Genomic DNA, 25,028 nt, shown 5'->3' on the forward strand with positions numbered 1-25,028 from the left:
TTTCTCATATATTGTTATTACTAACGTGTTTAAAAATATATATTAGATTCAAGATATGGAGAAAGAATTTGAAGAGGAGAGCAAAATGCTGAGAACACAGATTCTAAATGATGTTGAAATTTACCTTGTAAAATATAGAGATCTTGCAAAATTAGCAACAGAGGAGGCAAAAAGACAAAAAAAGAGGGCAGAAATGATAAAACTAAAGACGAAAGAGTTGACAGAAATGACTTGTAAATCTTTTGAGGAAAAGCTAAGAAAAAAGATGCAGGAGGATCTAAAAAAACACGAAGAGGCCACTCAATCTGCATATTCTAAGTTGTTATCTAGAGAAAGATCTATGCAACTTAAATGGAACGAAAGAGAAGAGGTTTTGGAGAGGGAGAAAAAGGATTTTGAAAAATCAGTTATGAAACAAGCAGAAAAAAGGATTGAAGAATTCAGAAAAGGGTTTATTTCAACACAGGCACAACTTGCAAAGGAAAGGGAAATATTTGACGATATGATGAAAAAGTTAAGGGAAAGGGTTAGTTTTTATAACTTAATTTTTAAAAATAAAATGTTTTTAATAATAATAATTTGCTTAAAACTCATCTATATTTTAGATTTCACTTGAATGTGCTGAGTTTGAACAAGACATGTATCACAGATTTGCAGTTACCTTTAATTTAGATGAAAATGAAGTTTCTAGACGTTTACAGAACTATGATGACGCCATAATTAAAAAAAACTCAGCAGATTAGCGAAATAGTCTCTGCTATTTACTTAAGGTTAAACGAATAAATAAGTTTTTCATGCATATATTTATTTGACCTTAGGCACCGCATCTTCTTTGCAATTAGAGTGGGGTTCCCGCCTTTTTATTTAATGTCTTGACAAGTCACAGGCAAAATAGGGAAACATAAAAGTTAGTGATAAAGTTTTTCCTTTAAATAATAACAATAGGAAGTATATACATACGACAGTACTCTTCATTTTATGTTATATATTGAGAAGGATTTGTGAAAATGGGTTTTCCGGTTTTTTCAGGAGTGACTTTGTTTTTAACATTGCTTGGTCCCTACTATGCAATTTATAATTTTAGCAGCATATCCGAAACTACAGGGATAAACTCTTTGTTAATGAGTTCAATGTTTTATTCGGTTGTTGCCTGTTTTCTGAAATCACTCTTTTTGGCATCAATTCCAGTAACTTTTTTGTCACAAGGATTTGTAATAGAGTACTTGGGTGTATTTACAAAAGTATTTTACTTTTACTTTATGTATCGTTTAATAAATAGTAAGGCTTCAAAACAGCATGAGGTTGAGATTCGTTTAAATACTTGCATAACAGGATGGTGTGTTGCCCATACAATGCTTACCTATTTTATACCACTAGTTACAGACAGCTCATTGACTTCTGACTTTTCATTAGAATACATTAGACTTATACTTTCATCATATTCAGCATCATTATCGACATTTGTCTGTTTTTATTGTACCTATATGTATTCAAAGCCGAGTTTATATGATAGAAAGGGAATTATGCTATTGGCAGTATCGAGTGCATTTCTAATTCAAACACTAAGTATGAGCTTGTTTGGTATTTTTGGACTAAACAACATTACTCCATTTATAAATTTTCCTATATTTTCATACCTTGCATTCTATACTCACTACAATTTTAACTTACAAAAGAAAAAGGCGTTATATAAAAAGTGACAGTGTTTCTTTTTAAATTATGGTATCGAAATTAATAATTTATTACTAATATTTATACTTAAACGTACATCACTACTTATAAGAAGTGTTTTTAATAAATACTTTCAATGAAAATGTGGTTTATAAATGTATTTCTCATCCATTTAGCTTTTTGGCAATTAAGTCAATAGCAAAAAAAGGTTTGTTATCTTTGACCTGACTGCTTTCTGGAATTAACTTGACTGAATATAGATAATTTCACTTCAAATAGTAGATAAAATAATTAAAAATTATATATATAAAGCAATTCATTCAAAGTTTAATTCAATAGGTTTTTTATTCCAAATGTTACATATATAAACCAAATCATTAAAAAAATTAGTCAAAAAACTCAACTTTTTCGTTTTAAATTAATTTATTAACGTCTTTGTTTCACTCTTAGTTATTGAGGTGTTTTTGATTCTATTTATCTTTCTTTAGCAAATTTTTACACATAGTGATTTACTCTAGTCAATCTATCTCTATTTTCTCCTGGAAGGGGGTCTATTGTGTGGTTTCTTGAATATCCTGCAAAGAACCAGATAATGTTAGAAGTAAGGAAAAGAACAACAAATATTCCAAAAGAACAAGGAACTGCAATTGCAGGATCTGCAAAGTTTATTGCCGGATATATAAATCCAAGATCATCTTTACCTTGTGGACTTGGAAGTTTTAATATAAAATATACAACTGTAAATATAAGATATGTTAAACAGTAAAAAAATGAGTAAAATGTGTGTGATATAAAGAATGGAATTGACGTTATAAACGTATCAACTGATAATGCTATTGCAATAATTCCATGCTTATTGAAAGTTAGATATGTAAATTCATCAACACTGACTGGAGAAATTATATTCATAACCCAGTAAACAATGGCAACAATAAAAGATGAAGGCAGCGAAATTGTGTGAAATAACCACATTGATCTAATTAACAATGGAAGGTTTATATTTGTTGTTGTATTATCCATTCTCTGGCTAATTTCATCCACAAAACAAGGCCTACCATCTTCTTCATTGTATTTAATGATGAATTTATTATTATTTAAATGATTAATATACCTTTTAAATACGTTTCTTGTTTTTTTAATAGCTATATTATCACTCTTAACTTTATTGTTCCCTTGACAGTTAGAATTGTTTTTTGCATTTTTGTTATTATTATTTAAAGTAATGTTAACAGATGGAGATTCATTAGTAGTTGAAAGTGAATTTATGCTTTCGTGACGAAATTTCTCTTTATCTTGACCTTCCAAATCTATGTTGACCATCTGAACTTCACTTATTTTATTCTCTACAGACCCTTTTTTATATCCATTTAATTCATGATCAGAAACAACTAAGTGATTATTTTCTTTATTCTCAATTCCGACCTTTTTTGTAGATTTATTGAAGTTATTTTCATCTAAACCCTTGCTTTTTTCTTTCAACTCTACAACATTATCACCTTTGTAAGTTGAATCTTTCATTAATTTAACATAGTTTTTCCTCCCTATTAAGTTATTTGAGTAAGAATATATAGTTGCTACCGTAGCAAAAAAATAATATATTATTGTTATCGTATATGTCCAATTTGTTACGTACACTCCCCAGTATATCAAAAAACCCTGTCTATGGTAATTGGCGAGGTCAAAACCAAGCATAAATAGCAGGTAAATAAACATCAATAATCTAAAAAATATTAAAAGCCACTGTGGAAATACCCATGAACAATTGAAGTACAATGTTTGTTCAAACTCACTAAATGTAAAACTTATTCTATTTAAAGCTCTGGAAACATCATATTCCCAAACAAATCTTTCCAATAAAAGCCTCCACCCTCTTTTAACATCTTTAGAATACTCTTCCATTTCTCTAAATATAAATTATTTATTACACTAGTAAAGCCAAGATAAACAAAAAAGGAAATGATATTTCAAATAATCAAATGTAGCAAATTATTTCCGTGTCAGTTAAAAAATACCATTATAATAAATAATCCATATAATTAAAAACTTGGTTTTTATAACATAATATTACAACTTATGTCTTTATTGTGTTTTACTTGAACAAAAAAAAATACTCTAAAAACGCCTCAAATTAATATCCTTTATTTTTGTTGTTGTTTTCTATTATTAAACACAGTATACATAAATTTGAATAAGGTAAAAAGCAAATGAATTCTCAAATACCTTGAAGCTCGAAAAGAGAATTGCTAAAGCAATAATTTATATACAAACTCAATTAACCTTCCTTTTTCTCTTCTAAAAATCTGTGCTTAACTATAACTTAATAATTTAACTTTCGTTTAAGTTTTATTTGGGTGTAGCTTTTATTATGTACACCTGGTTTTTTGACAAATATAACTGCTCACCCAACATTAAAACAGTCTGTATTAATTTATTTACTGCTTCGTCAATTTAGACCGGCTATTAACAGTCCAATCCAGATTTTCCATAATATTTTTATACATCTAATTACGAACTACTATAAACTATTTGCCCCTTTTATTTTATTAGCACTTATTGTTCCTCCACACTACACACAAAATAAAAAAACTCTTTACGCCTCCAGTAACACAATTACCTTTATGTAAATAAAACGGTTACCGCCTTTTCTGAGTGGCGGGAAATGTGATTATTACATTCATTGATTATTTTATCAATGCAAATACCTTCATTACTTACAAAAGTGGAAAGAGCATTTTAAGCCGTGTATTCATTTATTGGTGGATATTTTGTTTTGTATCGAGTAATTTGACTTGGAGTGTTCACACTAAGGTTGTCTTATTTTATGTGATGTTTGATTCTTTTTGTTTGCCACATAGTATTTGCGATTTTTCGCATGCATGCTGTGTTGCAGAATCAATACATATTTCACTTGTAACCTACTTCATAAGAGATTCCCACAAACTCGCGATTGTTTTTGGGTAGTCAAAAACTACATTTTTCCTTTTTAGGCTGCACGACTTGTATTGTTTTAAATGTCAAAATAATGGTAATTTTGATCTTTTTGTGACGTATAGTGTCTTTCCCATGGGAGTGTATGAAACGAACATTTGAGTTATTAAAGTAAAAAAGTTTTTGTATAAGGACAAATATATGAAGAGGTACATTTACAACACAGAAACTATTTAAAGTTGTAATAAAATGTTATTCAATTAATTTTTTTTTCGAATAATAATTGTTAATATAATTAACTAAAAATAATCTACTAAATAAATAAGCGAGATATATTAGAATTATAGACTGTAAATTGGTGGAAAAGGTGGCCAAAACAAAGAATAATATCATGTCTAGCACGACGAGAGCAAATAGTTTATTCACTCTTCCTGGAGTTTCCCAATATACAAGAACCAACAGCCTTACAACTGTGATAGATAATATAGAGCTTGACAATAACGGCGAAATAAGAGAGGTTAAGGAGAAAAATTCACTAGTTTGTTCAGGTTTAGTCTGCGAAGCAGTAGCAAAAAGAAGCAAAAATGGCAGCATCCATGAGTTGGAAGTTCAGCTAATGATGAAAGATAAGATGATAGAAGAGTTGTTGGAGGAGAATGGAAAGCTGATAGAAAATATGAACAAGTTAGAACAGGATAAATTAGATGAGCGCAACAGAATTCAACAAGGAACTGATATGGTTATTCAGCAAATAGTTGAGGATAATGAATGGTATAAAAGCCAATTTTTAGAAATGAAAAGTGAGCTGGAAAAAGCGATAACACAAACAAGAAGCAAAGGAAGGGAAATATCCACAATGGAAAAACGTTGCAAAACCCTTATAGAGGAGAAAGAAACTATTCAAAATTTTCTTGATGAGTTAACTTTTCAGTATGATAAAAGAGTTGAGCAATTAAAAAATTACAAAGATAATCTAGTGAGCATGATAAAGCTCACTAATAAATTTGTCGGAACGAGAAATAAGTACTGTAAAGGAAGCGACCATTGTTCAATACACGACTTGGTGAGTAAAATCAGAGAGATTATAAATACTGGAAGTAACTTAAATAATATAGAACACTTGGTTACACAGATCCAATTTAATGCGAAGAAATTTGAGACTGAGATAAATGAAATATATGAGAATATTCACAAAAATACATCTGTGCAAAGTTTGGATAATTCAGATAGCCAATATAAGTGTGAAAAAAGTATCAATAATAAAAATAATAATTTACTTGAAAAAAACTCCATAATTAGTAATTTTGAAAGAGAAATGGCTATCAAGGACGGTGAGTTTGAGGCTAGTCAAAAGGTTATAAATAAAGGATATGAGAACATATCCCTCAAAAATAAGTACAATAAAGTTACAAGTGAGTTGGAAAATTCAAGAAACGAAATAGAAAAATTGAAGTATGAGATTAAAAGAAAATCTGAAATAATTCAGGAATTAAAAACTTTGAATAGAGAAAATAGTGATATTTTAGATAATATAAATGACAAAAAAGAGAACCAGCAAATTAGATTACTTGTAGATAAAATTAGCTTATTAAATAATGAAAAACGCGAGCTTATACAAAAAATAGCAAGATCTAATTTGGAAAATCAAAATATAACAGGTGAATATGAAAATAGGAAATTGCTAATGACAACAGAACAGCTTTCAAGATTCAAAGGTATTAAACGTGAAATTTCCGATAATATTATAGAAAATGAAGAAAGTAGAACATTCAACGTTACAAGCTGCGATAATGAATGCAATTTCGCAGAAAGCAAAGTCAATGATATAACTTTGAATTATGAATTCGGTCATGAAAATTTCGAGGAAACCAAAGAAGACAAAGCAAATTCATCTATATCTAAGATAGTCGACAAGTATATAAATTATCCAATAGACTATGCTGAAAGAAAACAAATAATTCAGAGGAATTCTGTTCAAAGAAATAGATATTTCTAGTATTTGTTGATACAAAAGGTTGTTTTCTCTTTAATAAACATTATCAATAATATATGCAATATGTAAATTAAAAAAAAAAATGTTGCCTTAATGAGGGGTATTTTTTTCTAGTTAAGAATTGGAATTAATTTCCGGGAAAGTGATTTCCGACGTTTAATTTATCTTTGCATGTTTAAAAAAGTACCAAATAAAAGTATTGAGAAAAATCATTAGTTATTTATTAATTAGTTAGTTAAATATATCTTAGGTATATTTGGAGTGGAAATAGATAATGAATACCGGGTTTTATATTGAGGAGTACCTAAATACGATTGAAACTAGGATTAAAAAGTGTGAGGAGGTTATAGGCATTAGGGAAGGTTTAAATGAAAAAAAAGGAGATAAAGGAAAATTTGAAAAGAACGAACAGTCCTCAGAAAATGCATCAGTTTTAGCGCAGAACAGATTGAAAATAGGTCAAAATAGTTTAATGACAAATATTGAGAATGACATACAGCTGTTTGAAAAAGTTAAAGATGATGAAAATACAAGTATTAACGATAAGTTAGATATTATTGAAGGTATAATTAAAAAAATATACAGTTTGGGACCATTGGAAGATTGGTTATCGAATTATGAGACTATTAAGGCTTATTTAGAAATGGATTCAGCAGATTTTGAATCATCAGTGTTGACGCTGGATGCGAGAAAAGCTTATGTAAAGGAACACTACAAAGAATTCAAAGAAATGAGGGAACAGTTAAAGGAACTGAGTGACCTACTTCCATATGTGAATGAGGAGCTAGATATATCAAACATCAATGAGATAAGGAAAAAACTGGGCGAACTGGAGTTTAGAGGCAGAAAAATAGGATACGAAACAAATTCGATGTGGGAAAAACTAGAGAAGTTGTCCTTTAAATACTCAAATTTCATATATAAATATAACTCGCTATTTATGAAATAGTTATCAATGTTTAAATAATAGAAAACATACCTATATTTCTTTATTTTATATACTTAAATTTAGAGTAGTCATCCATAAACTATATTATGTTTTTTTGGTGTTTTTAATTATCTTTTTTAGTATATCTATTCTTTCACTTATGCCACTTGTTTCTGATAGTTCGTTTATTAACTGGTCTTTTGAAATAATATTATTTTTAGTTAAAATATGTTTATTCTTTTTTAAATTACTATTAAAGCAAATAGCACTGTCTATTTTTTTTTTACTATAAAATTCACAGTATTTGTTCTTAAAAGGTTTATCATTTACATTAAGGTCATTATTATGATATTGATCATAGCAAAAGTCTTGTTTCTGTTCAAAATTTGAAAAGAATTGATTTTTTGCTTTTCTCATTATTTCAATTTTAGACCTTAAATTCGATGATTCTTTTTCGGAATAGTGATTTTTATTTGATGATAATTTTTTATTTTTTTCACTATCAAAAAAAGTTATTGGATATTTACTCGAAATGTCTTTTACAATCCTGTATGTTTTAATTTGCTCTGAAATTTTATCTAAACTACCTTTATTGCACATAACACAATTTTGTTTCCTAAATTGGTCATTATTTAAGTCGCATTTAACTACTTCATTACCTAATTTTAGTTTTTCGCGTTTGCAATCCGATTGAATTTCAAAACCTGTACCTGTTATATTAATTTCTTGTAAATCTTTCAAACTTGAATTATAACTATTGTTTCCGGGAATTCCATTTATTTCTGTTAAAACTTGAAGCTCTGATAAATTTAGTGTTCCGCCTGTATTTGGAGAATCTTTGTTTAAAATATAGCTGTTTAAATTATAGGGACTTTTTTCAAAAACTTTACCATCAAAGTTAGTATTTGGAGAACAAGTGTTATATACACTCCCACCTTTAAACGTTGAATTTAAAGAATTTATGGTTTTTTCTTCCATATTTGTTAGGTTTTTACTGTTAACTATATTATATTCAGTCAGACACTTTAAATTTTCGTTGAGATTATCACTCTCTGCTTTAATTAAATTCAACATCTCTGATAAACATTTAACGAGATTCAAGTCTGTTGATGAATAGTTTTTTTCTCCTCTTGCAAGTGATTTTAAGTGAAAAGAAAATTCAGAGTTTATGTCTTTAAGATAAACATCTAAAAAATAATCCTTGCTCGTATTTGATTCTCCATTTACTCTTTGATTTGAATTATCATTTTTAACTCGTTTTATTTTGTCGTTGTAGCTTATTAATTTAAATAAATTATTGTTTTTATTGTCAATAGTAAACGTGTCTTCCCCATAGCATTGGAAAATATCCATAAAATCTGAAATGGAAATAGTGAAGTCAGAAGATGATACTCCTTTATCTATTGCGTTCCAAAAAAAATATCCCTCCCATGGTCCTCCTAACTCTGTAGTTAATTCAACGGGGTTAAATGAAGTCATTAGTATTCTAAGTATATGTCTATTATTATTATTCAATTCAATATTACATCCATTTAACTCAAGTGCAGATATTACCAATTTAAACTCGATTTGATTGTGGAAAATATGCATAGATATTTTTTTAATACATTTTGTGTTCATTATTATTAATATTTTTTATTTAATACGTTATTGTATATTCTTTTGTCACTTTCTATAACTAATATTCTTACATAATGAATACTATTTTCTTTAATTTCCTATAAATATCCAATTTCAGGTTACGAAAAGTAAATTTATATGTTTAACTCAAACAGTCTCGCTGGTTGTTTTAATTTAGTGTTATTTATAACCAATAATAAAACAAATATAAAGATACCAATTGAAATTTAACTCATAAAAATCAAAAGTATCGCTATTAATATTTTTTACCACTTTTTAGATTTCTTTTATTGTGCTATATCCTATTTTCATTTCATTCACTATTCCGTTTTATATTATATAAACAAGGCTAATTACATCTTAATTTTATGGAGGAAAACTCTCATAAGTTAATTATGAGTGCTCCACACTGATAAATACATTTATACTACACACCATACATATAAATATACCAAATTTTGCATTTATCCCTTTCAGATTAACTAATAATTTTATTACTTCACTCAAGGACTTAAATATAAATTTCTGTGCGCGCCAAACGTGTTACATTTACTTTTTATATATTTGTGGGGACAATTACAATTACCGTGATAATAGATTAAAATCAAAGTGGCTCCAACGAAAATTCTGCACAATCAAAAATTTAAGTAATTAGGATTGTCCCTTTTAATTCGTTGATTTTTCCTCAAATTAGAGCTGTTTATCCGTTGCTATTTATCCCGTTATTTCAAATGATCTAGAAGAAAACGCCGAAGGGAAAACTATGATTTTTAGATTTTGGAGTCTAAAATATAAATGTTAGAAAAAAAAAGCTAGAAAAAGGCGAGTGAAAGCAGCATTTATGGGTTTAAAACACATGTTGTTTTATTCTTTTTTAATTATGGGACGGAACTGGATATGTTTGATCTGTTAATTTTGTTGTTATTTTATTTATTTTTCAAACTCATTTTGTTTCTTTTTTCACAAAGTCAAGATTTTCACTTTGAATATACTCCTTCAAGTTTGTTTCTTAAGTTAATCAAATTATTTAAAGATTGATTGGTGTATTCTACTATCTCATTTATATATTCGTTTTGCTTTTCATTTTGATTTTTAAATGTTAACTTAATTGCCAATAAATAAGATGATATGGCAATAGAAGACTGTTTATATTCACATATAACTTCTGTTTCCAGTGAATGGTTTATAATATCATTACTTATTTTAGATACCTTAAATATGTATTCCCTAGGTAATTTTGAATATTTGATTAATTGCATTAAAAAAGAATTTGCAGATGGTATTTCTATTTGGTATTCAGTTAATTCCCATATCAGTTTTTCAAATATGTGTACATGTTTTCTTATTATTTTATTTTCCTTATTTACTAGTTTGAATCCATAATCTTCTATTATTTTTATCAATTTATTATAGCTTGGTGGATTTAATTCTTCATAATTAGATGATATAAATATACATGATAAAATTAATATATTATATATGTACTCCTTACTTTTTAATGTTGTAATATTTTTCGGTATTTTCTCTGTGAATATATCCCAATGGTTTCTACATAGCATCATCAAATATATACTTACGTACTTAACTTGATACGTTGATCTTAGTTTATTCAATATTAAATACATTTTTTTTTGTATCTCTTTTGTTTCTGTATTCATTTTTTTCTTTATTTTTGATTTTTTCATATTTTTACGTTCCCACATCCTATTCTCTATATTTAACATTACATGAAAATACGTTTTATCATCATTAGTTTCATCATGTTTTTTTTTATTTGCCATTTACACAGTACTATTATTATCTATATAATTAAATCAATTGTTTATATTTCATATAAAAATACGCTATTGTTATTGATGTAAATATATATTTATGTAATACGTTTTTTGTTACAGCAAACCAAAGTCTATTGTATATATAATTATAAATGTTATTTTTGTGCTTAATGTTTATCTTTTTCCTTTGAATTATTCTGTTATGATTAATTTTTTTATTTAATATTATTACTTTGTCTTGAATTATTATTTTATTATATGTACTGCTAATGAATCACTTTTTCACTAATTATTTATAGTTTTCATGTACTTTACTTGTCTTAACTTAAAGGGACGGAATTAAACCAGGAAGAAAAATTGGGAAAAAAAAATAGAATAGGTGTGTTCCCTAACCTGGAAAAAAAAAGTTATCAAGTTAGACTTCTTGTCTTTATTTATTTTTGCTAAATCTATTGTTTCCACTTTTCAATACTAACTACATTGTTTTAACACGCTCAAAAAATAATAAAAAAAAAACAAAAATATTTGTGCATTCGTACTAAAATATCTAATGAGGAAATATAAGGTTTCAATACTTATAATTAGAAGTAGGAATTACAGTAATTTAATGTTTCATTATTGAGCTGAAATATGAAGTTGAGTCCAAATAAAAAATCTTAATAAATCATCTGCTTAAAATAGTTAAAATAATATTTATTTTTACTTCTAACAATATAATAATTTGTATGTTTGACTTTAATACTTTCTAATTGATATCTTTTAAAGCACTTAGCAACAAAACACTATCTAAAAGCAATTTAAATTATTGAACTATCCTAACAGTATAAAATTTATATAACACACTCTCTTTCACTTCTTAAATTTAATGACTTACATGTATCAAATAATTTGCATGCATGCCGGCAAACAATGTAATAACAGGTCATAATTGTGTGCCGCTGCGCTATATGGCGCCAATTGTCCTTTTTATTATTTGAGAAAAAAATATTAGTATGAGGAAAATAAATAGGTAAATGTGAATTTTTCTGAAATATATACTTTTGTTGAGAATAGTAAAACGGTGAATTTAAATGGTATTAAATGTGAATAAGTACTGAAAGAAGATTAGTTTTCTCTTTGTAGTCTTCCATATCTGCATTTTATAATCTATATATTTGAATATAAGTGAACATTTGTTCAAATAACAGTCTGAGCGTTCCATTTTTTTTGTCAATTTTAAGAAAGAAAGCGATAAATCTTGTTTACGTGAATTAATTTTTTTATGAAGAGTTAAAACACCGTAGTCAATACAACACTGAGATAATGTACTTTCAAACGTATATAGAAAAAGAAATACAATACAAATACGGAAATGACTTTTGAATTATCCGATTTTGATAATGAGGAGGAAATGACAAATGTATCTTCAGAAGTGTACGGCGAATGGGATTTTTCTTACAATAATAGAATAGCAAAACTAGCTAAAAGCGTTGAGAGGAATATATTCAAACTGGACGATTATATTTCAAATAACCAAAAAACAAGTATTATAGACGTAAATCAATTGGAAAAAGTTAAGTTGATGATAAATGGAATACAGAATGATGTTAAAAAATTAGACAACTTGTTAAGAGAGTGGAAAATAGAATTAGCAGGAGATCCAATTAGCTATAGAGACAATAGATTAGAATTGGACAGCTATATAAATCAACAAAAAATATACTTAGAAAAAATTGATAATTTGAATAGAAAAATAAATGATTTATCTACAAGAGTAACTTTTAACAATAACAGTAATAGTATTGCTTTTGTTGATCAAGATGATAATAACACGTGTAATGAGTACAGTTCTAATTTAAAGGGACTAAACAATAATAACAGTGTGAATTGCTTAAATAAAATTAACTATTTATCTTCAAATAAATTTACCAACATCCAAATTAATCCTATGAATGAGCAGGAGTTATACGGTGACAATGAATCAAGCATTCATGCCAATAGTTACAATTCAAATGCTACTGTAACTAGCGTCGAATACCAACATAGAGTTTACGATCAAGTGGATCGCCAAATTGCCCATGAAACTGCAATTGGGCTGGGACAAATTCAGTCACAAATGCATGAGGCTAATCAAATATTTAAAAATTTAGCGTCAATGGTAAATGAACAAGGGGAAACAATACAAAATTTAGAGACTACAATAGACAATACGATATATTCTTCAAAAAAAGCAGTAACTGAACTCAGAAAAGCATACAATTCAAATTCGCACAGACTCAGTTTGTTCGCAAATTACGGTCTTCCAGCGTTCTTATTCATGATTTTAGTATTTATACTAACACTTCACTTCCTAAATATATTGTTTTAAACCAAAATTGATATATATTACTCTTATAGCTTTCCCGCCTTGCATTTATATTTAGTCTTGAAGAGCTGTGCGGTATAGCATGATTAAATAATTATAATACTAGTTTACGACCGCTATGTGGGTTCTTAATTATATGTGCATATAAGTAAATTAACCTCAAAAATGCATTTTTCAATTCTGTTTAACTCGAATATGAATAATCAATTTTATAATCGAAGTTTTGTTTTTGCTTTTCCTTCAGATTTTTTTAAATAAATGAGATGTCTTTACAGATAGTTTAACGTTTGGTAGAAGCTTTAAATTTATTACTAAAAGTGAATTTCAACCAAGTAATTTTCTGATATACAAAAATAAAAGAGTTGAATAAGTGCGTATCCCGTTTTATCATTAGTAATTAAATAATAAATACTACAAACAAATTAAAATAAGGTATTTAATTTACCACAAGAGTTTGTGCACTGTATGTGATTACAAAAAAAAAGTGTGAAGTAAAATATAAATACAATTCGGTTTGCTTTTAAACACAACTAATATGATCAATGTGTATAGAAAACTCTTAAATTCACTTAAAACTATATATTTTGTGCCATTGGAAGGAGGATGGTTATCAATAACGGTTTCTGTAATTGGGAGCTTAGTATTGTGTCCGGTAGTTTTTGTACTAATATTATTCACTTACATAGTAAAGGTTTTGGATATATTGTGGGTGAAGCTTAGTTATCTCTGTTGCAATGAAAAGCACTTATTATTTGAGCCACTAAACGACTTAGATTACTTAATGTGGAGAACAAGAAGATTTGGTCAGCCGTTAATAATGTGTTTTTTTGCAGTAGATCACATAGAAATAGACAGTATAGTTGAAAATCTAATATACAGAATTGAGAACAAAGATGCATTTAGAGGTGTTAGAAATACAGAAAGACAAATCAATTTTTTTCGATATAAGGAGAATAAAAGGTTGTTTTGCAAAGTAGATAAATCTTTAGGAAGATTGTGGTATAAGTTCATGGAAGGTGAGTACAATATACGAAAAAATATAATTAAGCTAAACCCCTATCAGACAAGATACTTGATTAAGAATCCGCATCTAGTACTGGACAACGATTTAGACGAAAATTTGGAAGAAAGACTCAAGACTTTTGAATATAAAGAATACAAGATTAATTCGAGTAACGAAAAGTTAAGTGAATCCGAAACCATCGATTTCTATAGCATGCTTTACTCGTGTGAGAAAGGTCAGTTATCCTTAAAAAGGCCGTGTTGGAGGATAATTGTGTTGGATAATGTAAACTGGAAGGGAACTACGAGTTCTGTCGTAATAGGACAATTTCACCACGTTATTGGTGATGGTTCAACATTAACTGAATTAATAAACAAAACGATACTGGACTTTCCCGATACCATTACAAAAGAGAATTCTAAACCTATAAATGGAGTGACCAAGTCTGCTGCCTTTTGGCACCGTTGGATAAGTGGTTTGGTATGGGCAGCAATTGCAGGTCCAATTACATTAATCAAGGCTGCATTGCAGGCTAGACCTGAAAGATCTTGGGACTCTCCAAATAAAATAAGGCCTAAGAGATCAAAAAATGTTAGGTCTTTAGGGCCAATTAATCTTCAGTTGAGCGAGATTAATTTGTTGAAGGATAAACTGAACCACAGTTTTTTTTCATTGAATGAGACTAATCCCTCTTCAAACATGGAAATTTCAACTTTGAGTAACAGAAAAACAGGTTACAACGAATTTACTAACGGCGTTAGAAAAAGAGGTACCGTTTTTCCAGATAATTACAATTTAAATGAGATTCACTCAGAAATCAATGCAAAAAATAATAATAGAAACAACAATTTAGAAGGAGAAAACAGAACAAAGTTTTCTAAAAGAATCACATTCAACGACATTATTCTTTCTTGTATAGCCAGTGGATATACAAAATATGTAAATCATTACTTATCACTGAATGACCTAGATAAAACTTTATCGCAAAATTCAACAGAAATATCAACTCCAACTTCCTTGAGGCGATCCATAGACGAAAATTTGGAGAGCGAACAGATTTATAAACAAAGATCGAGCATTACTCCAAGCAAGAACAATTTAAATTCAAGGGAAATTAGTTTAACATCTCCAATACACTTTGACGATAAATCGCCCTATTCAAGTGTTCTTAAATACGATTCGATTTCAGAGATATATGACTTAGACGGAATATTAGACTCAAAAAAAGGATTTAGAAGAAACAGCTCAAGCAATAGTCAAAGCACAGAATTTTCATCAGGAAAAAGAATATTAGATGAAAAGTACAACAGTGTTAGTTCTAATGAAAAGCCTATTAAAGGTTTTGAAATTATTGAAAAAATATATGACGCTATTTTGTTTGGTTTTAGTGGAATTGGGAGTACAAACCGTAGCAAAGATACGAATGATTTAGCCAATATTTGTCATTCTAATTTAAATGTTGTTGTTACTACTAATAACAGAACAGATTTGCCGGAAAAACTAGACAATGCATTTTCAATTATTGTTTTGCCAATACCAACTTGTCCAAAAGTTTCACCTTCAGAAAGACTAAGATGTGTTTTCGAGTCACTTCAAGAATACAGAAATACTTCTCTTCCCATTATATTTATCAGATATATTAAATACACGTTGTCAGTATCACCGTTCCTTTTACTCCTTTTATGGATTCCTCACTCCTCTTCTTGTTCAATTTACTATAGTTCTGTTCCCGGACCGAAAGAATGCACTTTCATGAACAAAGGCATAAAAGACATGACATTTGGTCTTCCTCTAACCGACAATATTGGTCTCGGAGTATCAATTTTCACTTTTGAAAATAAAGTGTCTATTTCTATTACATATGACGAAGACATTATCATTAACCCCAGATTATTCCTTGAAACAATAAAACAATCTTTCAATGAACTTAAATTTGGAGCATTTAATTGTACATAGTTTCTTCTTTATTCTAATTCAGTTTCACATTCAACCCCATATTATTGCATTTGTTTTAGTACCTTTAATATTTTATTCTTGCTGTAGTTAATAGTTTGTTCCCACTTAATACGATTCTTTTATTACATTTTTAGATCCAAACTCTCCAACCCTTTCCTACACATCAGTATATATATAGTCGTATTTAGTGAAATAGGTCTTGTTGCGCTACTTTGAATAGCCAAACCTATAGCAGTTTGCCGCCACTTCTCTTCACTATTTGAAAGATAAAAAAATATATATATTGGTAGTGAATCTAAAGAGAGTAGATTTGAGATAACGGGTTGATAAAAATTGTCTTTGTTAGCTATTTGTTCTTCTATTTTGATATAACGCGTTATCAAAGGCTTAATACAACAAACAAAGCTCCATTCACTCTATTTAAGTCGTTTAAACCAAAACATGGTTTCCTCACTTGTAACAGGTATGTTTGCTCAACTACAAATTTAGCTGAGGAAGTGTGTCGTTTTTGTTATTTCGTTTCTAAGACAAACAATGAGAAGGCTTATTCCTTTGCTTTTGAAAGGAAGTGTTTTTTTTTGCACTTTAATTATAGATTGTATTTACTTGGGTCAAATAATAACTATAAATTTACTTCAGAGCCACTTGATTTAATTAGACTCAGTTTAGATGAACAGGTATTTGTAAAGTGCAGGGGGAACAGAGAACTAGAGGGAACGCTGTATGCCTTTGATCCACACATGAATATGGTTCTGGGAAACGTGAAAGAAAAATACTATGAAGAAAGTCATGATGAAAACAATAAGGCTGGAGAACCTAAAATTAGAAGAATAGAGATGTTATTCTTAAGGGGAGATCTTATCATTTTAGTTAGACCTGCAATTAATATTGGAAAGCCAAATAAATAGTGTTATTGTTTTGTTTTTTTATATTAAGCAATATTTCAGAAAGTTATAGATAAACAGAGCTAGTTTACTTTCTTGAATAAGTTTAAGTAGTTGTATTGTGATACTAATGAAAACAATATTCTATACCATGTTACCTGTGTTTTGTGACACATGAGTGCTCTGAATATTTAATAATAATTATTTAAAACTTGAAAAGTATTTTTATTATTCACACCTTACCTTAAAGATTTAAAAGGATTATAGTTTTTAATTGCAAGTCTTAAATTAGATTTATGTTAAATATTGTATGATCGTGGCAATTACAACTTACAGTTCATTATTGTTTGAAAAAAAACAGTAAATCCACGAAAGCATCCCTGAATACTTTATTAATAAATTACAGCTTAACAATACATATATACTTGGATAGCAACTTCTTTTAGAGTCATTTAACCACTTTAAAATAGATTCATTTACAGATATATGGTTTATATGTTTTGAGACTCCAAATTCATCAAAAGTAAAAACCTTTTTTTTATTGAAATTAAGAGTAAACATTTATATTATGATTCCTCGATAATTTACAATACTTACAGTTTCTATTTTGTTTGAATCAATAAAAGATTCAATTTCACTTATTACAACACTTAGTTCCCATTTATCATGTGGTTGATCTTGTATTAACTCATTATTAACTATTTTAACATTATCTTCCTTTATTCCTAGTAGTTTGCAAGAATTTATTAACTCCTTCTCTCTCTCTTTTCCCAAACCATAGAAATTACCTTTAATGATCAATGGCGTATAAAAACATTTTAGTTGCATTAATAATGAGTTGTAACTAAAAAAATGTTTACTAAACATACCATTTGTTAAACATAACAAGTATAGATTATTTTCTTTGTTCAAAAAGTTTATTATTGGAGTGAAAAACAAGCTTTCATCATCTGGATGTGCAACTATTATACAAGTGGGACCAATAATACCTGAATTAATCATTTTATATTTAGTTTATTCGATAACTATGTATTTAAACACTATATTATTTAAAAACCCCTTAATTTTTGGATTTTTATACAGTTTATTTATATATTTATCTATTTTAACCCCACATTTTAATATATGTTCGATACCTAGCGGCTAATTCATACAATTTTATCTAAATCTATCTACAAGAAAAGTAATAATAAAATAATATTAAACAGATTCAAAATTAATTTAAGGAATTTTAAAAGTTATTTTACATTTTATCTGCCCAAATTTCCAAATCTAAATCATTTTCTTCTATATACTGGATATAAGACCTTTTATTAGAATTACCAAGGTTGTTATTAACGTTTTCTGAAACATTGTAACATAATGATAATTCATTATCCAGCTCTTTTTCCAGATTTAAATCACAATTTGAATTTGTATCATTGTTCAATTGGTTATGTCTTAACCTAGAAACAAAGTCCTTTGCGTTATTTATGATTTTTTGTGCCAAACAATATATTTCTGAATTATTCAAATTTCCAATTAAGTAATTTGATTTATATTGATAGCTAGGTAACAATGTGACGTTATCTAGTTTTTTTGCATTGTTCAGGGAATCCACAACAAAATCTATATTTGAATTTGATATTTTTTCAATTGTGTTTATACCTGAAAAATATAATGAAATTGCGATATTTGGTGTGATATCAAGTGATGACTCTTTAATCTCTCTTATAAACGCCATTACTTTTGAATAAATATATTGATCTAGATCTTTTTCGTGTTCATTAATAAAAAATGACTTATTTGTTGATATTTTCTGTATGTATTTAACGCTTCTTAATGATATACATGACTCGGTATGAGTTATCATATTAAAAAATATGTCACTAAATTCTAACCAACCCATTTGTCTGCATAAATTTGAAGTTGATATTGCTGATAGATTAAATGAATTGACATATTTTTTTAATGTATTTAAATCAGTGCAATACTTTTGTGTGATGTAATCTATTGTCAACTCTGGATTACAAATGTCTCTTGTCAAACATGCATAATAAAACCTGTATATACTTAAAAGTCTATATTTTTCAATTAAGCCTTTATAATTTAAATTGTTTGTAAAAAAATAGGATGAATGAAGAATAAATGGAGATAACTGTCCAATTTCAGTTATATTATTGGGGTATTTGTTTAAAATATGACATATTTGCTTTATTATATCAATGCTTATTCCGTATAAATCTGCGATTTCTAATTCATTACTGTTTAATTCACTAAACAATTTGACATAACTGTTCCAGTTTATTTTAGGGAATTCAGCTGAATTAAATGCCATTAGTGATAGATAATATATTTGCATATTGTTACTTAAATCAACACCAGTAAAACTAACTTTAATTAACTCGCTATATATTTCCAGTGCTAGTATTGAATTTATTTGTAAATAAATTAAAGAATTACCTAGCGAAGTTGCTATCAATTTAGTATTATCGTTATTTAAATTAACTAATTCAGAATTAATAAATGCTTCAATATATCTCATTCCTGTCTCCATTTTCATTAAATTTGTTACTTGTTTGTTTATTATATTTAATATAGAACCTACTAGTTTGTTTTTTTTTGATGACTTACCCATCAATGCAAACTTTGAGATTAAAATTGGAGAATTAAAGCAGTTAAATATGTCATTTGTCTTTATATATTTTTTAGATAATATTAATTTATTTACATCACATTCTTCATATTTATGTGTTGCCGATATTAAATTAGTTATCAACAAATATGACAGTGACAACAATAATTTATTTCTAAAATCATCAACAAAACTGTATTTTAAAAATTTAAACAGAGTAAATAACCTCTCCAATCCAGTGTAATTGTCAACTATATTCGTTTGAATAATTTCAAGTATAAATCTTGATAAACTTAAATTTTCTATTTCCTTCTTTTCATAATACTCAACATTGTAAAATTTGTTGGTGTTTAAATTATTCTCTTTATTTAATAAATTAATCATGTATTCGTATTCAAATTCATTATTCAAAAATATGAAAATTCCACCTTTATAATCATAGTCATAATTACATATAAAGTTCTTTTTTTTACTCGAGTTGTCAATATAAGAACAAAATTGATATAAATCTTCTTTTTTCATCCACTCTCTGTTGCTTGTTGTATTTTTAATGCTTTGATTTATTTTACCAATTCCTATAGATCTTATTATCACCCTATCAGTCATTATATCTATTTTTTTTAAAGATGTACTAAACAGTACTAATATATTACCCAAGCTAAATGATTCCTCTATTATTCTTTTATCCTTAAAATTTAACTTGTAGTTATGATAACCTATTCCATAGTTTACTATTGACTCAGTCAATTCTCTGTAGTCAAAATTTTCTTTATTTATACTACTATTGACTAGTTTACTACTTATTTCAATTCTTTTTCTTTTTTTTTCAATATCATTATAATAACACAAAATTCTTTTTTTTAAATCACCTTCATTTTCTCCATTTGAAATAATATCATTTATCATTTGAATAAGTGTATTCAAAGACTTTTTACACCAATCTATAGTTGGACAAAATACCAACACTCTTTTTCCTAATGATATTGTTTCAATTATTAAATCAAAAAAATACTTTAAATCGCTTATTAATCGTCGATTATTATTATTATTTCTCACATTTTCACCATTAAATTCAATTACTTTATACTTATTTTCACTTAATTCAGTGATATCTGGCTTTTCGCATTCTAAACCATCCCAACAGTACAGTAAATCGTCCTTTTTAATATAAATACGTGAATTTATTTTTTTACTTATGTTTTCATCTTTATTTATTGAAACATAGTCTAATCTTAAAACATTACTTAACAAATTTATATCGTATGAATTATTTATTTGAGTATTTAATGTATAAAGGCAAATTATAGAAGGATTTACCATTTTCATTATGTTTATTTTTGTTATTATTCCGTCCAACATATACGCTTTATATGAGTTTTTATCTAATATTAAATTGTCTATAAATACAGTTTCAATACTATTAAAATACATATTTTCATATATGAATTTGTTTATTATTCTATTAGCTGTTTCATATGTACATATTGATATATCTATGTTTGAAAAACAATTTATCATCGTATCTTTTTCATTTTTGGTAATAATCTCTATTCTCAAATTAAGCGAACTTTCACAAAATAGCTTTTTACATCTTTCATAATAATTCATACACTTTTGTTTATCTGAAAATATTACCATTACATTTTTACCAGAAAATATAAGTTTATAAAGGTATATTATCTCGCAAATTGTTATGTATTCTTGGCAATTTCCAACAAATAGTGATGAATTACAATTTAAGTTTACCTTTTTATTCATCAAACCTAATTCTTTTGTGTAAAATTCGTTTTCAATGACTAAAAAATTCAACACATTGCATAATGACTCTACTTGCCAATCACTCAAATGGTTTGTACCGTAGTTTACAACATAATTATGCTTAACTGAGTTTGGAACACACCAATAACTTAAACTATATTTATTTGTTCCCTTGAAATTTAAATAAGGCTCTAGTATCAATGCATTGTCTATACTTGAGTTCAAACCTTTATGTGAGATATTACATTCCTGTAATATTGATAACTCCTTTTTTGATACACTAAAGCACTCCGGTTCTATTATAGAATCTCCTGTAATTGAAACAAAGCACCTTTTTATTATTCCATTACCAATATAAATCTTTCTCCATATACCTACTCTTCTTCTGGGTTTTATTATCAACAAGCTATTTAAGTATGAATAGTAATTACTCCAAGATAAACTTGAGTTTGATTTATTTTTACTATCTATAGTAGTAGTGTACATTATATATATTTTTACTTATTTGTTTTTTTGCACAAAATTTCTGTGTTTTCAATATACAAAACAATAAAATTCCCAACCTAGTTATCTGACATTTTAACCTCCAGTTTTTACTCTGCGTTCTGGTCCTTCAAATATTTTTAATTGAGTTACAATGCATTCCTTTATTCATTTTAAATTTTGTCTGTTATTTTTGTTACTTTCCGCCAAAATATTATTTCCCTCATTACTTAATCCTAAACATTAAACCCTTAAATGAAACGCTTCACTTTCATTAAATTAAAATTTATATTTGAAATTTAAAAAATTCGAATACTAATGTACCTTATTTGTCACATTCAATATTAATATTCCTTTTTTAATTGTTTATTATTTATAGAAATATTTGTATGCATGCATGCATGCATGCACTTGCTGCTTACAAGAATACATGGCATCGGCAACAAAATATACTTTATAAAAAAAAATGAATAGTTTAAAACAGGCTTTAAGGACAGAAACAGATAATTATGCATTAGAATCTATCAGTACTTCGTTAAATTCTATTAAACAATTACCTTACTATTTAAAAAACTATTACTTCAATTTATTTTAAAATAAGAATTAAATTTTAACCTAAGTTGTATGAATTTCCATCATATGTATACAACCTCTTTTGAAATGTATTGAAAAAAGAATATACCTGCAATTAGTGCAATTAAAGAAACAATAAATATATTTGTCGGTATTTTTTTACCAGTTATTTTTTTGTTAACCTTGTCATTATATGACTCTTCTCTACTTTGTTTTTCATATCTATCTACCCGTTGACTCTCTTTTGTCTCGTTCTTATCACTTTCCTCATAATTCAATAGACTTAAATGTTCGCTCCATCGACCTCCTCCTTCTACAACCTTGTAATTTAATTTGGGTTTCTCTGTAACATTACCTTCCCTCTTTTTGCTGTAGTTGGTGCTTGTTGATCTGTTAAAAGCATTTTTTATTTCCTCCAACTGTGAGCTCAACAATGGATCTATTCCGTTCTGTTTATTTTCATTGTTGATTTTATTTTTTCCTCTTTTAAAAATGTCATTTCTTTTGTATATAATCCCTTTGCAGGACCTTCCTTCTGGAGAGCTGTTTACCTTTTTAGATAATATAATAAATGCATGAATAACTTGATTGCTTGAATTTGCTGAAATTGTTACAATCCTTTCATTACAAGCTTTTTCTGATGTAACAAATATTGGAGAAATGTTAATATGAGCATTAGTTGATGTTCTTACATGTCTAATAAATTCGCCTTTTATTCCTATTACACTCCCAATTACGCTTCTGGGTACTGCTAAACGTAATATGTATTTGTTATTTTTTAGTATTTCACTATCATTATTTGTTGTTTGACCTTCATTTTTTAGCATGAAACTTAATGCTTCCAAAGTCTCGTTAACATTTTTTTCATTTCCTTCCATAGTTGCTACCCTGTAATTTGTTCCCGGAAAATACTTATCTGTTCCAGATACCAAAACAAAAACATGATTTACTTGTTTTATTTTTTTAATAATAGACGCTGAGTTTCCCAAAATTCTATTAGCCATATTATCAGTTATTAATAACTTTACGAAAATAACCTGATCATCCTCTTGAGTTTCATACTCAAGTTTATTATCATATTCCTCGTTTCTCATTTTACCTTTTTAAGCTACCTTTTACTCAGAATCAAGATAAATATATTAATCTAGAAATACCTATTTTATACTCTGACCAATAAAATTTTTTATTCACACAATTATTACTCTTTTTTCTTCAAACTATTTGAGATTAAATGTGCAAAGATAAATGATATTTGTGTATGTTTGCACACAGCGCTTTCAATTTTTAGATACAAATTCTTTAATCTCGCAATTAAGAAAATTATTAGTTTATTATTTGTTTTATCTAAAGATAACAGCTCAATAGACCATGTAATTCTCTTTTTTTTATTTAAAAAGCAGTAATAATAATTCATTTTCACTCTTAATGTTATATCGTTTCTCACTATACTAGTTATTCTTCTCGTAAAAAATGATACTTTAGTAAAAATATACAACAAAAGCTCATTTAGTGTTAATGATACCTATTTTACCTCTAAAAAAGTGTTTATTTTTGATTAAAAACAAACCCCTGTTACTGAAAATTGTTAATGTAATTATTTATGAGTGTACCGCACCAATAGACTTTATTAGGTGTATTAATATGCCAAAAGATATTATTTAATTTAATTATACAAATCCTAACTTTCATTTAAATTAATCAAACAATTGACTAATATATACTTTATATATGACTAAATACATTAAAAATATTCTTACAACACCATTCACCTATCTATGTATGTTTCTATAAATGCACTAAATAAATATTTTAATGAAAAATATATGCATGCATGAATTTATCAACATAATTACCTAATTAATTAATAATTAATAAAATAGTTAAAAGCTAATAAAGGCAGTTAAAAAGGTAAATGAATAATTCACAAATTAAATTAGGAAATAAACAATTAACAATGGTAGTAAGCTAAAACGTGTACTATATTTTGACAATAACTAAAAAAATTAATTGACCCTATTTTTAATCATGTATTATTGTCACTCTCAATATTACTCACAACCCAAAAAACGAATTTTTTTTTAATATAGTTATCGAAATTTCTTATTTTTTTTGAGGGAATAATAAAATTGTCTTTTATTTTTATGTTATCCTCTATTGTAAGGCAACTATTACACTCATTTTTGCTGTTATTTCCTTGAAATTTAAATTATACAAATTAATTCTAAATGCTATAGATCTAGTTGTAAAACCCACCTATTGAGTATTTCTGTTTAATTTTATTAATTAAATCATTGAATTCTATGTTAAGAATTTCGCTGCAATAACCGTTTGTGTTCTTACTAAAATTAAAATTTCTCACGGAATCCTCAGTGTGGTCAAACATTCTACCATTGTCTGACAAAAGAGAAGTGAATTCTCTGTAGACACTTAAACACTTATTAAACACATCTTTATCTATTCCAGTAAAACTTGTATTTAATATTGGATCCATAACTTTA

At 27.3% G+C, this 25,028-nt stretch overlaps 14 protein-coding genes across 14 annotated transcripts; 7 read left to right on the plus strand and 7 right to left on the minus strand.

The window, feature by feature from the left end:
• Positions 1-85: 85 nt before the first annotated feature.
• FG386_000545 (uncharacterized protein) lies at positions 86-616 on the plus strand (the record flags this gene model as incomplete). Its single annotated transcript, XM_067339902.1, has 1 exon — positions 86-616. The coding sequence occupies one exon, from the start codon at positions 86-88 to the stop codon at positions 614-616; it is 531 nt and encodes a 176-aa protein (XP_067195772.1).
• Positions 617-1,007: 391 nt separating this feature from the next.
• Positions 1,008-1,700, plus strand: FG386_000546 (uncharacterized protein; the record flags this gene model as incomplete). The annotated part of the gene is made up of 1 exon (XM_067339903.1): positions 1,008-1,700. One exon carries the CDS (start codon positions 1,008-1,010, stop codon positions 1,698-1,700), a length of 693 nt encoding a protein of 230 aa, XP_067195773.1.
• Positions 1,701-2,166: 466 nt separating this feature from the next.
• On the minus strand, positions 2,167-3,570 carry FG386_000547 (uncharacterized protein; the record flags this gene model as incomplete). The annotated part of the gene is made up of 1 exon (XM_067339904.1): positions 2,167-3,570. The coding sequence occupies one exon, from the start codon at positions 3,568-3,570 to the stop codon at positions 2,167-2,169; it is 1,404 nt and encodes a 467-aa protein (XP_067195774.1).
• A 1,420-nt stretch (positions 3,571-4,990) lies between these two features.
• FG386_000548 (coiled coil protein) lies at positions 4,991-6,595 on the plus strand (the record flags this gene model as incomplete). The annotated part of the gene is made up of 1 exon (XM_067339905.1): positions 4,991-6,595. One exon carries the CDS (start codon positions 4,991-4,993, stop codon positions 6,593-6,595), a length of 1,605 nt encoding a protein of 534 aa, XP_067195775.1.
• A 271-nt stretch (positions 6,596-6,866) lies between these two features.
• Positions 6,867-7,541, plus strand: FG386_000549 (uncharacterized protein; the record flags this gene model as incomplete). The annotated part of the gene is made up of 1 exon (XM_067339906.1): positions 6,867-7,541. One exon carries the CDS (start codon positions 6,867-6,869, stop codon positions 7,539-7,541), a length of 675 nt encoding a protein of 224 aa, XP_067195776.1.
• An 84-nt stretch (positions 7,542-7,625) lies between these two features.
• FG386_000551 (uncharacterized protein) lies at positions 7,626-9,140 on the minus strand (the record flags this gene model as incomplete). Its single annotated transcript, XM_067339908.1, has 1 exon — positions 7,626-9,140. The coding sequence occupies one exon, from the start codon at positions 9,138-9,140 to the stop codon at positions 7,626-7,628; it is 1,515 nt and encodes a 504-aa protein (XP_067195778.1).
• A 977-nt stretch (positions 9,141-10,117) lies between these two features.
• Positions 10,118-10,921, minus strand: FG386_000552 (cyclin A; the record flags this gene model as incomplete). Its single annotated transcript, XM_067339909.1, has 1 exon — positions 10,118-10,921. One exon carries the CDS (start codon positions 10,919-10,921, stop codon positions 10,118-10,120), a length of 804 nt encoding a protein of 267 aa, XP_067195779.1.
• Positions 10,922-12,266: 1,345 nt separating this feature from the next.
• FG386_000553 (t-SNARE domain followed by hydrophobic stretch) lies at positions 12,267-13,262 on the plus strand (the record flags this gene model as incomplete). Its single annotated transcript, XM_067339910.1, has 1 exon — positions 12,267-13,262. One exon carries the CDS (start codon positions 12,267-12,269, stop codon positions 13,260-13,262), a length of 996 nt encoding a protein of 331 aa, XP_067195780.1.
• Positions 13,263-13,794: 532 nt separating this feature from the next.
• On the plus strand, positions 13,795-16,218 carry FG386_000554 (uncharacterized protein; the record flags this gene model as incomplete). The annotated part of the gene is made up of 1 exon (XM_067339911.1): positions 13,795-16,218. One exon carries the CDS (start codon positions 13,795-13,797, stop codon positions 16,216-16,218), a length of 2,424 nt encoding a protein of 807 aa, XP_067195781.1.
• A 441-nt stretch (positions 16,219-16,659) lies between these two features.
• On the plus strand, positions 16,660-17,126 carry FG386_000555 (uncharacterized protein; the record flags this gene model as incomplete). The annotated part of the gene is made up of 2 exons (XM_067339912.1): positions 16,660-16,681; positions 16,708-17,126. 2 exons carry the CDS (start codon positions 16,660-16,662, stop codon positions 17,124-17,126), a joined length of 441 nt encoding a protein of 146 aa, XP_067195782.1.
• A 306-nt stretch (positions 17,127-17,432) lies between these two features.
• Positions 17,433-18,104, minus strand: FG386_000556 (uncharacterized protein; the record flags this gene model as incomplete). The annotated part of the gene is made up of 2 exons (XM_067339913.1): positions 17,433-17,633; positions 17,700-18,104. The coding sequence occupies 2 exons, from the start codon at positions 18,102-18,104 to the stop codon at positions 17,433-17,435; spliced, it is 606 nt and encodes a 201-aa protein (XP_067195783.1).
• A 241-nt stretch (positions 18,105-18,345) lies between these two features.
• Positions 18,346-21,960, minus strand: FG386_000557 (DNA polymerase theta; the record flags this gene model as incomplete). Its single annotated transcript, XM_067339914.1, has 1 exon — positions 18,346-21,960. The coding sequence occupies one exon, from the start codon at positions 21,958-21,960 to the stop codon at positions 18,346-18,348; it is 3,615 nt and encodes a 1,204-aa protein (XP_067195784.1).
• Positions 21,961-22,592: 632 nt separating this feature from the next.
• On the minus strand, positions 22,593-23,624 carry FG386_000558 (uncharacterized protein; the record flags this gene model as incomplete). Its single annotated transcript, XM_067339915.1, has 1 exon — positions 22,593-23,624. One exon carries the CDS (start codon positions 23,622-23,624, stop codon positions 22,593-22,595), a length of 1,032 nt encoding a protein of 343 aa, XP_067195785.1.
• A 929-nt stretch (positions 23,625-24,553) lies between these two features.
• FG386_000559 (uncharacterized protein) lies at positions 24,554-25,021 on the minus strand (the record flags this gene model as incomplete). The annotated part of the gene is made up of 2 exons (XM_067339916.1): positions 24,554-24,723; positions 24,784-25,021. 2 exons carry the CDS (start codon positions 25,019-25,021, stop codon positions 24,554-24,556), a joined length of 408 nt encoding a protein of 135 aa, XP_067195786.1.
• Positions 25,022-25,028: the final 7 nt, after the last annotated feature.

The sequence above is a fragment of the Cryptosporidium ryanae genome (genome assembly GCF_009792415.1).
Source record: "Cryptosporidium ryanae isolate 45019 chromosome Unknown contig_14, whole genome shotgun sequence".
NCBI classification, from domain to species: domain Eukaryota; phylum Apicomplexa; class Conoidasida; order Eucoccidiorida; family Cryptosporidiidae; genus Cryptosporidium; species Cryptosporidium ryanae.